This window comes from Felis catus, chromosome D3 (genome assembly GCF_018350175.1).
Source record: "Felis catus isolate Fca126 chromosome D3, F.catus_Fca126_mat1.0, whole genome shotgun sequence".
NCBI classification, from domain to species: Eukaryota; Metazoa; Chordata; class Mammalia; order Carnivora; family Felidae; genus Felis; species Felis catus.
In genome coordinates, this window is record NC_058379.1 from 8110819 (window position 1) to 8124304 (window position 13486).

General features: G+C 49.8%; 1 protein-coding gene across 5 annotated transcripts in view; it reads left to right on the top strand.

Moving 5' to 3' along the window:
• The window catches only part of CAMKK2 (calcium/calmodulin dependent protein kinase kinase 2), a 47647-nt gene that overhangs the window by 27353 nt on the left and 6808 nt on the right, over window positions 1-13486 (top strand). For 3 of the 5 annotated variants that reach the window (XM_023241394.2, XM_023241397.2, XM_023241396.2), the window contains exons 8-14: window positions 2877-2898; window positions 3048-3136; window positions 4329-4528; window positions 5135-5188; window positions 7277-7350; window positions 7446-7533; window positions 8680-8808. In XM_023241394.2, coding sequence (XP_023097162.1) covers window positions 2877-2898; window positions 3048-3136; window positions 4329-4528; window positions 5135-5188; window positions 7277-7350; window positions 7446-7533; window positions 8680-8808 — 656 coding nt within the window. The remainder of the gene's footprint in view (window positions 1-2876; window positions 2899-3047; window positions 3137-4328; window positions 4529-5134; window positions 5189-7276; window positions 7351-7445; window positions 7534-8679; window positions 8809-13486) is intronic. The other 2 variants (XM_023241395.2, XM_023241398.2) reach the window with 1 other exon arrangement.

Sequence of the window (13486 nt, forward strand, 5' to 3'; positions counted from 1 at the left end):
ACTGAAAATAGACCTGTTTCAACAGGCTGGCTTCTTCCAGGCCAACTAAATTATGGTGCTTGGGAATAAGCACAAAAATTCATGAAGCAGCTCTTGAAAGTCAAGTCTTCCAAAATGAAGGTGGGATAGGCCGGAGCTGAGGGGACCAGAGCTCCTGTCTGTGGACACCTTACCTTCAGTGCCATTGCTTTTGTTTCTAACCACAGCCTGAAGCCACAGCAGATCTGCCCCAGCTCAGGTTTGCCCAACACTGGTTGATGAGCCTGAAGACAGGAAAGGGCCTTAGGGAGTTAAGTTCCTTTCTGGTCAGAACCTTTAAGCTTCCTTTTTATTTTATTTTATTAAAAAGTTTTTTTTGTCGGGACGCCTGGGTGGCTCAGTCAGTTAAGCGTCTGACTTCGGCTCAGGTCATGATCTCACGGTTTGTGGGTTCGAGCCCCGCGTCGGGCTCTGTGCTGACAGCTCAGAGCCTGGAGCCTGTTTCAGATTCTGTGTCTCCTTCTCTCTCTGCCCCTCCCCCACTCACGCTCTGTCTTTCTCTCTGTCTCAAAAATAAATAAACATTAAAAAAAGAAAAAAAAAGTTTTTTTTGTTTAATGTTTATTTATTTTTGAGAGAGAGAGACAGAACACGAGCAGGGGAGGGGCAGAGAGAGAGACACACACACACAGAATCCCAAGCAGGCTCCAGGCTCTGAGCTGTTAGCACAGAGCCCAACACGGGGCTCAAACTCATGAACCGTGAGATTATGACCTGAGCCAAAGTCAGACCCTTAACCAACTGAACCACCCAGGTGCCCCATTTTATTTTTTTATTTTTTTATTTTTAAGTAGGCTCTATACCCAGCATGGAACCCAACGTGGGTCTTGAACTCATAACCCTGAGATCAAGATCTGAGCTGAGATCAAGAGTCAGATGCTTAACTGACTGAGCCACCCAGGCGCCCCTAAGCTTTATTTTTTATCTGAGGAGCTGGCTCTTTTCCCTCAACCACCTTAGCCCTTAGAGATCTTTGAAACAACCTTTTGGTTTCTTCTATAAGAAATTCCAATGTGGGTAGATGATTTCAGAACAACAGACAGCTCCAGAGTCCTTTTCCACTTGAGTTTGAAATTCACTGTGTGAATTTTTCACTTCTTAAAGGACAGCTTCATGGTCCCAGTTATGTTTGTTCAAGCAGGACAAAATTAAAATAACTATGAGACATGACCTAGTAACTCTGCTCTTAGGTATTTACACCCCAAAGAACTGAAAACAGATATCCACCCAAGTACTTGCACATGAATGTTATAGCAGCACTATTCACAATAGCCCAAATGTGGAAACAACCCAAATGTTTGTTAGCTGATGACTGGATACACAAAATGTTGCATATCCACAGTGGAATATTAGTCAGCCCTAAAAAGGAAGGAAGTACTGACATGTGATACAGTGTGGATGAACATTAAGTAAAAAAGCCAGTCACAAAAGGTCACTTAGCGTATGATTCCATATATGTGAAATTTCCAGAAAAGGCAAATCCGTAGAACAGAAATCTGGTTAGTGGTTGTGGGGGAGGGGGTTGGGAGGAGGGGAATGGCTGCTAATGGGCACAGGGTTTCTTTTTGAGGGGGTGAAAATTTTCTGGAACTAGGTAGAGGCAATAGTTGCACAACACCGTGAACACTAAATGCCACTGAATTGTAAACTTTAAAATAGTTAATTTTATGTTTTGGAAATTTCACCTCTATTTAAAAAAAAATTTTTTTTTAATGTTTTTATTTATTATTGAAGGAGAGAGAGACAGAGCATGAGCGGGGGAGGAGCAGAGAGAGAGGGAGACACAGAATTTGAAGCAGGCTCCAGGCTCTAAGCTGTCAGCACAGAGCCTGAAGCGGGGCTCGAACTCACGAACTGTGAGATCATGACCCGAGCCGAAGTCGGACGCTTAACCGACTGAGTCACCCAGGTGCCCCTCACCTCTGTTTTTAAAAATGCAAAAAACAAAACAAAAAGCCCCAACAACAACTTGTGCATTCCCTGAACACAGCTTAGCTAACTTGGTGGTTTGGAGCGGGGATCCCACACACATACAGGACTGGGAAGAAGCTCACACAGTGGGAGTCGTCTGCACATTGTACGTGAATGGGAGCCAAGCAGGGACCTGTTTAAGAGGAAGGGGATGGGCCCTTGAAGGGTGAGGAAATCTCCACCCCCACCTCTTGCTCCAAGTCTTGTTTTGGATCGAGAGTCACAGGGATGAGTCTGATGGTGCCAAGTGTGGGGTGTCGAGGAGCTGGAAGAATCTACAAGCATTGTTGGTCTGTAGCCTGACACAGCCTGGCAGTGTGGAGGAGGTGGGAGTTTCTTGAACCAAACATGTTCTTGTTTCTTGAACCCAAACTTTCCAGGGGTTCTGAAGACCCCTAGGGCTACTTCTTTGTGTCTAAGTAAAGAGAAATTGGGTTGTGTCCCCTTAGACCTGTTCTTTGGCATAAGGTGTCTCGGGACCTGACTTAAGAGGACATAGTTTAGTATCAATTGTGTCCCTGGAATCTCCAAGGTGTGAGTGGAGAGAAGAAAGGAGCCCGTGAGCCATCCCCACCTGTGTCCCATCTGCCTGCTTTGTTTTCCCCTGGCTGTAAGGTCCTTGGCTGTTTTGAGGATGAAAAGTACAGCCAGACCAGGGGTCCCAGGGACATCAGAAATCTCTGACCCCTAGTCTCCTAAGTAAGACCTTGACCAGTTTGGGCTGAGTGGACTGTTCCTTTCCCCGGCCCCAATATTCATTTCTGTGTTTCTTGGTGTTTTTATGGGCATTTGGGAGGTAGAGGAGGAAGAACAAGGTGGATTTCCAATTTCCCAATGTAACAGTTTACCCTTTCTCTTCCCTACAGTGTTTGAGCTGGTCAACCAAGGGTGAGTGTCCCCCCTCCTGGTGGGTATGACGCCTGAAACTTCTCGAGCTGCAGGAGCTTCTTGAGCGAGGTGGTGCTTGGTTCTGCTGGTGAAAGAGGGCGAAGGCCAGTGTGTCTGGTTTGCTTCTCATGCATGTGTTGACCTTTCAGGCCTGTGATGGAAGTGCCCACCCTTAAACCACTCTCTGAGGACCAGGCCCGTTTCTACTTCCAGGACCTGATCAAAGGCATAGAGTACCGTAAGCGGGGGCCTGTGGGAGGATTCTCAGTCAGGGGTGGTTAGCATCCCAGCTAGTGGATGGCAAGTGAGAAAGTAGAATTTCCCTCCTGGAGTGCAGGCAGATGGGTGGGAAACAGAATTGTCTGAGATGCAGTCGTGGACAGCTGCGGAAAGCCATGCCCTTGATGAGCAGAAACCCTTCTTTCTGCCACAAAAATTAAGAGCAATAGCGATAGTGGCCATTTTCCCTGGCACTTTCTGTGTGTACCAGGCACTGTTAGGGGCTCTATTCGCATTGTCCCTTATTCCCAGTGGCCCTGGGATAGGGATCCTGTTAAACCTCCTGGAACCTAAGTTTTCTCATCTGTAAAATGGAAATAAAGTATCTCTCACCAGGTTGAAATCAGCCAGTACATATTAGTAGCTCAGATTGGCAGGTGTCCTTTCTGCTTCTGGTTGTTAAACATTTTGTCCTTTAACCTGGCCTATCACGTAGTATTGTCATGAGATTTAAATGGGGTCCATGAGAAGCACTTAACATGGGGCTAGGCCCCAGACTGGGCACTCAACAAATGGAGCTGCTGGCCCTATTACTTAACTGACTGAGCCACCCAGGTGCCGCCCTGCTGGCCCTATTACTGATACCATCATCATCATCACCACTACCACCAAAGAAATGCAGTTGAGTCTTCCAGACTGTAGGATTGTTCTCTCCTATGGGTTGACATCCAGGCAGGAACAAGTTAAGCAAGTCCCCAATCCTATTTTGTGGCCCACACTTCCATTGGATCGGCTCCAGTCATTGTTGGTGTGGTGAGCAGGTTGAGTGTTGGCATTAGTAGGTGAAAATATGTTTGACTGTCACAAGTCTTGAGACTTCTAGCTGGAAGCCAGCCAGACTCAGCAGAAACTCTCCATGCACCGTCGGCACCCACAACTTAGACTAGCAGGCAGTTACTAATTATTATTGGCAGTCAGTGTTCTACTACTTCTTTCTGAAGATGGGAGAACTTCCTTAAAGACACTCTTTCTCCCTTATCTTTTAAAGCTGTGGGTATCCAGCAGGTTTGGGAGGGGGAGGCTAGGAGAGGCCTGGGGCTGTGAGAGAGCAGAGGGGTCCATATCTGTGTTTCTGGATTCCGTGGGCCACATAGAGCTCCTCACATGGTGTTCCTGCCTCCTCTCCTGTCTGGTGTCCGCCCTATCCCCAGTACACTACCAGAAGATCATCCACCGGGACATCAAACCTTCCAACCTGCTGGTGGGAGAAGATGGCCACATCAAGATTGCCGACTTTGGCGTGAGCAACGAGTTCAAGGGCAGTGATGCGCTTCTCTCTAACACCGTGGGCACACCTGCCTTCATGGCGCCTGAGTCGCTCTCAGAGACCCGGAAGATCTTCTCTGGGAAGGTAGGTGTGGACCTGCCTGAGATGCGGAGCTCTGTCGATTTAAGGGGCAAAAATCCAACTCACACTGGCTTAAACTGAATCCACTGGATCATGTAGATGAAGAGTGGCATCCAGCTTGGCTAGATACAGGGATTCAGTCAGAAATCCATCTCTCCATCTCTCAACTGTTTTCTTGAACTGGTTTTCTGCCCAGGTAGGTGGGTCACCTACAGCTCCAGGCTACTTTCTATCAGCTTACCAACCTCAGAGGAAAGAACATTCTTCTTTCTGAAGAGTCCTAGCAAAAATCTTGGGGTTGGCTCTGATTGGCTCAGCCTGGGGTCATGTGCCCATCTTTGAACCAATCACTGTGGCTGGGGGAAGTGGTGTTCTTATTGGCCAGGCCTGGGGCACATAAGCCAATCACAATGGCTGGGGGAAGTGAAGCTCTTACTGGCCAGACTTGAGTGGGGTGGGATCAATCTCACCTTAACTCCCTGGATCAGGAGTCAAGAAGGGGTGATTCCTTAGAGGAAGGCAAGAAGCTTTGATTCTTGGCGGGGCAGAAGCATTAGACACCCCTCACTGCCCCCTGTTCCCTTACACAAAGCTCTCTTTTTCTTACAGGCTTTGGATGTTTGGGCCATGGGTGTGACGCTGTACTGCTTTGTGTTTGGCCAGGTAACAGGGTGGGGTGTCCTGTGTCCTGAGTGTTGCTAGGCGGCCCCCTGGTTAATAGTTACCCTTGCAGGGAGACTGCTTATTCATTGAGTTGTATCATTCCATTTCCACAGTTGGACCTGAATATGGAAAGGATGGCTTTCCAAATGTACCTGCCTGTATGTAGTAATCATATCTGTGAAGAATGATCTGTTAAAATAGAAGGATTAGCATGAGGTTCCAGAGGTGGTAAATAGTTGATGAAGTTAGGGCAAGAACCACAAATGTGCTACCTCTCTTCCCACTCCTGAACGAGAGACCCATATCACAAATCAATAGCTGCCCTCTTTCTTCCTGAGCTTAGGACTGCTTTGATGTGCTTCTCAGCAGTGTTCCCAGAAGTTGTTGTTTGGAGGGATAGAATTGGAATGGAAGTGAAAATCCATTTGTCATTATTGATTTAGGGAGTTCTGTCTTGTCTCTCTGTTGTTTTATATTATTGATTTTTAGGAACTTCAGTTTTTAACTCTGAAGTTCAGATTAATTATGTGAGCAATAAAAATGTGGACTTTTCCTGTCCATGAACTTGTGGCTTTGTTGAGGAAAGCTTAAGAAACTGGTGTCATAGTTTATAATATCTTCCCTACCAGTGTTTGCTCAGGTAATTTTTAATCATATAGCAAAGTTGAAATAACTGTGGTAAACACCCACACAGCCACACCTGCATTCTACCATAAACAATTCACGCTGCTTGCTTTATCACATGTCTGTCCTTCTTCAACCTTATTTTTTTTATGCATTTTAGAGTAAGTTGCTAAGATCTCTACACTTCCTCCATATGCTTCAGAATGCAGTCATCAGCCAGAGCTCATAAGTTTTTTGTGGTTCTCCCCTGCCTGCCCCCCCCCCCACCCCCCGCTTTGGGGTAAAGTCTACGTATAATGAAATGTACAGATCTTAAGTGGTTAATGATGAGTCTGTCAAATGGATATACCTAGTGCAATCCAAACTCTGATCTCAAGTAACTGCTCTTAATGAAATAATTTTCCTTGGACAGGAGTGGACCAGGTCCCGTTCTGTGACCTTTTCCAACCTTCTGAGCACCCCACATAAAGGCTTCTTTTTCCAGCACGATACCTGAGCTCCTCCTCCTGGGTCAGGTCCTCCACTGAGTGAGAGCATTGATTGTCACCTGGGAGGTGGTGCATGAACAGGCTTCATAGTCAGCCCAATCTAGACTAAATCCCAGCTCTGCACTGCTTAAGACATGCCACCTCTGTGAGCTTCTGTTTTTCTCTTCTGTAAAATGAGAAGAGTATTTATTATTTCTTAAGGCTCTGAGAGCATCATCAGAAATAATTTAAGCATTCATTAACTCAACAGGTATTTATCAAAACGCTACTTTGCACCAGGGATGTTCCTGGGCCCTGGAGAATAAGCAGGAAGCAAGACAGATGAAAATCCCTGCCCTCTTGGAGTTGATGTTCCCAGTGCAAGAATTAAACAATAAGCAAATACAAATGTAATATAACGTCAGGCATAGGTGCTCTGATGAGAAATCACATGGCATTGAGGGGAACGGTGTGCTTTAGATAGGAGCTCGGGAAGGCCTCCCTGAGAAGGTGAGCTTTGATCAGAATGATGGGAGAAAATGAGCCATGTAGTTGTTGGTGGGAAGAACATTTCAGGCAGAGGGGCAGCCAATGAAGTATTGGTTCTGAGAAACGTCAGTACAGAGCCTGGGCCAGGTTAAGCCCTCACCAGTCACTGCTGTTGCTGCTACATCTTATGTATTGTTCTTAGTATTTATTGTTTCCCGGGCAGGTGGGTGGGGAGGAGTATTTGCTTCTGTATGAGTAGGTAAAGTAAAGCACAGCTACAGAGGAAAGTCACAGTGTGATTGGGAAGGGCTCTAGCCCTTCTAGAAGTCCATTCCTGGTTCTTCTAGAACTTGGGGGCATGGGAAATGCTTCCTCACTAGACTGGGCTACTACAGGGACATTTATTTCTCTGCTGTAACCCATGTGGAGTGACGCCAGCACGTGGCAGCCCTTGCAGACTGATGTGCCAGCCAGTGACGGCTACTCTGTCCCTGACTTCTCTTCATAGTGCCCGTTCATGGACGAGCGGATCATGTGTTTACACAGTAAGATCAAGAGTCAGGCCCTGGAGTTTCCAGATCAGTGAGTATTGCCTGTCTGTCCCAAGTCATCTTCCTCACCAAGCCTTTGGTAGTCCTGTGTATGTTTTCCACCCTTGATGTGTCTTCCACCCCCAGGCCCGACATAGCTGAGGACTTGAAGGACCTGATAACCCGCATGTTGGACAAGAACCCAGAATCAAGGATTGTGGTGCCAGAAATCAAGGTACCTGGGGGCCACCGCTCTGCCATGGGATGTGCACCAGGGGTCTGGCCTATGTTCTCTGCTTGGAATTGTTTGGCTCAACCCTGCCTTGGCCAGGCCCCACGCCCCTCCATCCACAGTGCTGCGCCCTCTTGGCCCCACTGCCCTCCCATGCCCTCAGTGTCTGGGCCGCTAGGTGCTGGTGGTGGCGGGGTGTGGGGAGGAGGGTTTGTACTCATGTTCACTGTGATTGTGGAATTGGGATCTGCTGTCAGTGGGGCAGCCAGTGCTCACTCCGATTGGCTTGGGCTGATGGCATCCACCCTCCAGACTGGGGCCTCTGTGTGCTCCACACCCTGGCTGCTGAAGTCCTGGGCCCTTTCCTTGACCCTCCCCATCCCTTTGAAGAATCTCAGTGAGGGTGGAAGGAAATTAGTGAGCAATCTGACACCCCCAGAACCTGCTGAATTCCATGTTTTGGAGAAAGCACTGTCAGGAGAGACCCCTGTGCACCCACTACACCCTGGCCAATGCCATATACATGCATATATCTGACTCTTTAAGAAATCTAGAGGTTTCCTTCAGGAACTCCTAGGCATCTAGCTAACTAGCGTTTGAAGAGAGGGAGGCCAAATGGTTACAGATAAGGGCTTGGACCCCAGGGGTGGGTAGTGGGATGGGAAAGACCCCTGCCTGGGTCCTTTCCTGACTGTGTCCTTCTAAGTGGTCTCACTGTGCCTCCCCAAGCCTCTCTTTCCCCTTCTGTGAAATGGGGAGGATCTGCCTGCTCTGAACAGAGCCTTCCGGGCATGAAGGAGAGTTGCTGAGGGATGATGGGTGCTCCTTGGGCACCATGAAAGGCAGATGCTGAATCTGATCACTTCTGTCAAGACCTGGGCCAGCTGGAGAATGCAGTCTGGCGCATACCCCGGCCTGGTGGCTCCTTCCCATTCTCTGTCTCTCTGTCTTTTCCACGTTTCCTCGCATTTCGCTCACCCCCCACCCTCTGCCTGGCTTGCCAGCTCTCTTGCATGCCTGACCTCAGGCCACCACCTCTGCCCTCCCGCATTTCCTCCCTGGCTCTGCTCGCTGGCAGGGCCTTGGTTTTGCTCTCCGGCCTCTGCGAGCTGGCCGCCTGCCCCTCACCCCTCCTGTCATTCGTTGAAGCTGCACCCCTGGGTCACGAGGCACGGGGCGGAGCCGTTGCCATCGGAGGACGAGAACTGCACGCTGGTCGAGGTGACCGAAGAGGAGGTCGAGAATTCGGTCAAACACATTCCCAGCCTGGCGACCGTGGTAAGGCGGGACGGACCACTGACCGAGCACAGGGACAGCCTGAGGCGGGCCGGCGAGGACAGGCCGGGACACAGGCGGGCATCTGAGAAGCAGATATTGGGCCTGAGAGTCAGGGGATGGCCGGGTCTGTCCCTCACCCACAGCCACCAGCCTCTCGGCCTTGGTCACACACACATCAGACCAGGAGGCCCCTGCATCTTGTAGCTTTAGTTCTGTCTCCAGACAGGTCCTGTGTTACTATGCAGAGCGGTAGCTCCTCTCCACAGATCCTACTGTCCCTTCTGGAATTCCTGCTCTCAGAGCATGTCAGGTGGAGCAGGAGGAGGACCAGGGCAGGTGCCAGGGGTGGGAGTTAAAGCTGAGGTCTCCAAGGTGGGATTCGTATCTGCTGGCTCTTCAGGCTCCAGAGTGGACGGCTGAGCTAATCTCACATCTGCTGTGTGGGCAGCTACCAGGGCTAGGGGCATGGGCTCCCAATTCATGTGCTCAGGAGCTCCTGGGCCCCTTTTATGGCCTGACATTTGGGTTCTGACCCAGGAAAAACGAGCCAGAATGTGGAATCCTCAGGCTTAACCTTGGAGACTCTGGGAATCGCCCACTTGCCAATCCCCTCCCTGCCTAGGGGGGCATCTGGCTCCAGGAGGGAGACCAGTATCCTCAAGGTCCTGGGGTCAGGGCTGCAGTCCCAGGGGCAGAATCCACCCCACTATGGCCACCTTGAAAGCCCTGGGGTGTGTCTGGCCAACGTCGGCCCCAGCAGGCAGGCAGGGCCCTGGGCTCTGGCCGGGGACTGCTGAGACTTTCTACAAAGACACAGTGTCTGACCTCAAGTAAATGCCCCTCTAGGAGTCCAAATGCTGGCTCCTTCTCTCCCAGCTTTGCACTTCTCCCTCCTGCTTCCCCACACACTTTCTCTCTCCTTCTTCCAAAACTTGAGCCACTGGGGTGGGGCATCCATTCATATCTTCCTCCTCCTCCCTGACCTGGGACCTCTGCATGATCTTCACTGTTAAAACTCACCCACACTCACTCTTTCTCATCCACCCACTGTACCCATGTCCTGTGCCCACAGCTGGGGAGGCAGCTGGCGTCTGATCCAGGTGCCCACCATGGGTTATTTCTGTTCCAGGCCCGAGATGTTCTTGGGAGAAGATGTCGGACCCTAGGGGTCTGGGAGCAGGGGGTACAGTGATGAGTAAAACCAACATGGTGCATCCTCTGTCCTAGAGAGACAGATGCTGGGCAAACAGCCAATAGATAAATGTATAATGTAACGGGGGCTGCAATGTGTACCCCTAAGGGGCACTGTGTAGCCCTAAGAGGGGAATGTGGCCAGTGTGATGGGTTGGAAAAGGGCCTCCTGGAAGAAGCAGGTGTGCACTGAGAAGATGGCAGAGTGTTAACTGGGCCACGGTACTATTGGGCCGAGGGTGTTCCTGGCAGAGGGAAGAGCAAACGTGGTGATCCTCTGGTGGGAGGAAGCTAGGCCCACAAGAAGCTTTAGAAAGCCAGGCAGGACGAGGAAGGTGGGGGGACAGTGACATGAGTCTGGGCAGCAGGTGGGGCCAGCCCACACAAGACCTGAGGCCACAGCCAAGACTTAAATCTTAGTCCCAAGGGATGTGGGGAGCACGTGCAGGATTTGAGTCAGGGGAATGGGACCATCTGAGTTGGCCTTAGAAAGATCCCACTTGGAAAATGGACTGTAGGCACCAGGGAGGAAGTAGGGGCTACTGTAGTCATCCAAGGGCGCGGGCTGGAGTGGGGAGGTCCAGGTCCCCTCCTGGCACCCGGTGTGTTCCAGGCACAGGGTTACAGAGATGAATGGAGTACAGCACTGGCCCTCATGGGGCTTCTGGCCTCGTAAGAAAGATGGAGTGGGAAAAATCACCCTCCTGTGCCATTATGTGGTGACAGGCCAGCGCAGAGAAGCAAGAGTGGAGGCTGCACAGAGGAGGAGCCCCTTCCGCTGGGTCCTGAGGGCTGGGAAGTTTGGCTGCTCTGACAAGGCCACAGGGAGGGGCGGGGTGGATGGTCTTGCCAGGGGACCACCCCCGGCAAAGGCACAGAAGGAAGGGGCTGGTGTGTTCCAGAAGCCACAGAACACAGTCCCAAGGGAGGCACCATGAGTGTCTTGCCACAGGGCATAGCCTTCATTTTCTAAGTCTGTGTTTTCCTTTTCTTCTTTAACGACATAGAATTCATGTAACATAAAATTAACCATTTTAAAGTGAACAATAAAGTAGCATTTATTATATTTTCAGTATTGGGCAACCATCACCTCTGGTTCTGAAACATTTGCATTTCCCCCACCAAAGAAATCCTGTACCTGTTAACAGTCACTCTGTTCTCCCCTCCTCTGGACCCCTGGCGACCCCCAGTTGGTTTTCTGTCTCTCTGGATATGCCTTTCCTGGGCATTTCGTGTCAGTGGAATCACACAGGATGTGGTCTTCTGTGTCTGGCTTCTTTTGCTCAGCATCATGTTTTTGAGGTTCATCCGGCTCGTAGCATGCCATTCCTTCTCATGGCTGAAGAATATGCTGTAGTATGAATAGGCCACATTTTGTTTATCCGTTTTTCAGATGCCGAGTGTTTCCACCTTTTGGTAAATCGGTGGGTTTTTAAAAAATGCTTAGATTTCTTCTTAGCAGCACACACACAAAAACAGTTCAGCACATAAAACAGCTTGAAAAGGCACCATGTTCTGCTTGAGGGGGTGGGGGTTAGAACCTTTCAGGGGGCTGAAGTCTTTTCCTTGAAAATTCCTTTGCAGGACACAGCAGCCAAAAGCATCACCAAAAATGACTAATTCGCTTCCTTTCTCCAGAACCTTCCTTGGCTCTCTGGCCAGCAACAGTAGAAGTTCCAGAGTTGTATGGGTGAAAGATTTTAAGCCAGGGAGTGAGGGAATCTGATCTGGGTTTTGGAAAGGATGGGACAGATCAGTAGGGGTGAGGCAGAAGACAGGGAGGCAGAGGAAGGCAGCTGAGCTGGGGCCGCGGGATGGGACGAGGGACGGTACCTTTTCCCAAGGGATCCTCTCCTCAGGCAGGTGTTTGCCAACCAGGCAGGGGACCCAGTCTGTGTTAGAGTGGACGAGGGGGCACACCTGCAAATTCCCGCTACTGGCAGTGAACAAGCCTGCCCTCAGGGCCTCTCAGACATGGATGGACCTTTGGCACCTCTCCGCTCCATTGCCCTCCCGCCACACCACCTGGTGCCCTGGGGTGCTGCCTCAGCAACTTAGACCTGGTCGGGTGTTTCCTGTCCTGCACTAAAACGCAGCCCCCTGAGAAACTAGTACCCTGTGTGATGCCAGTGGGAATGAATGTACAATGGTGTAACCACTGTAGAAACCAGCCTGGCAGTTCCTCAGAATGTGAACATGGTCATAACACGATCCAAGAATTCCACACCTGCGTGTGTACTCGAGAGAAATGAAAGCATTTTGTGTGGAAAACATGTCCACACACAAAAATGTGTACCTGGATGTTCATAGCGTTATTCACAATAGCCAAAAAGTGGAAATAGTCCCCACATCCACCAGTGGATGAATGGATAAACAAATGTGGCCTATCTGTACAAAGGAATGTTCTTTGGCAGCGAAGAGGGATGAAGCACTGATTCAAGCTGCAACAGGGTGAACCTTGAAAGCATGATGCGCAGTGTGGTAAGCCAGACACACTGTGTGGTTGCATTTGTGTGAGATGTCCAGAATAGACCAGTCCACAGAGACAGGACTCAGATCCGTGGTTGCCAGGGCCTGGGGGGAGGGGAAATGGGGTGTGGGTACTGCTTTTTTTTCTTGGGGTGAAGGAAATGTTCTGAAGTTAGTGGTGATGTGAATGTTCTAGAAACCATTGAACCGTATTATTTTTTTTAATGTTTACTTATCTTAGAGACAGAGTGTGAGCAGGGGAGGGGCATAGAGCGAGGGAGACAATCCAAAGCAGGCTCCAGGCTTTGGCTGTCAGCACAGAGCCTTATGCAGGGTTTGAACTCACAAACTGAGATCCTGACCTGAGCCAATATCGGACGCTTAGCTGACTAAGCCACCCAGGTGCCCTAACTTTATTATTATTTTTAATGTTTATTTATTTATCTTAGAGAATACAAGTGAGGGAGGGGCAGAGAGAGGGAGACACAGAATCTGATGCAGGCTCCAGGCTCTGAGCTGTCAGCTCAGAGCCCAAAGCGGGATTTGAACCCATGAACCATGAGATCATGACCTGAGCCAAAGTCAGACACTTAATGGCCTGAGCCACCCAGGCACCCCTTAAACTTTACACTTTAAAATGGTGAATTTCCTACTTTGTGAATTATATTTCAATTAAAATAAAAGTGCAGCCCTTGTTAATTTGACCTGGAAAACAATAGTTGGGTTTCTCGTTGGGGTGGTCATAGATAGCTTGCACTGAAAGTAAAGGCCCAGATTTGAAGATGAGACAGGTTGATGGGCCAGGAGGGCATGTGCAGCGATGGCTCAGGTGAAACAAATGGTGCCAGATGCAGAGACACCTGGAAGAGGAGGGACAGTGCAGGCCAGCTCTTCTGGAGCACAGGGTCCCCCTGAGGCTCAGGTAGAGATTAAGATAGGAGACTGTCAGAGCAAGGATTTTGGACCTTATCTTATTGACAGCCAGGGAGCCATAAATGGTTTTGGGTGCGGACTAGTC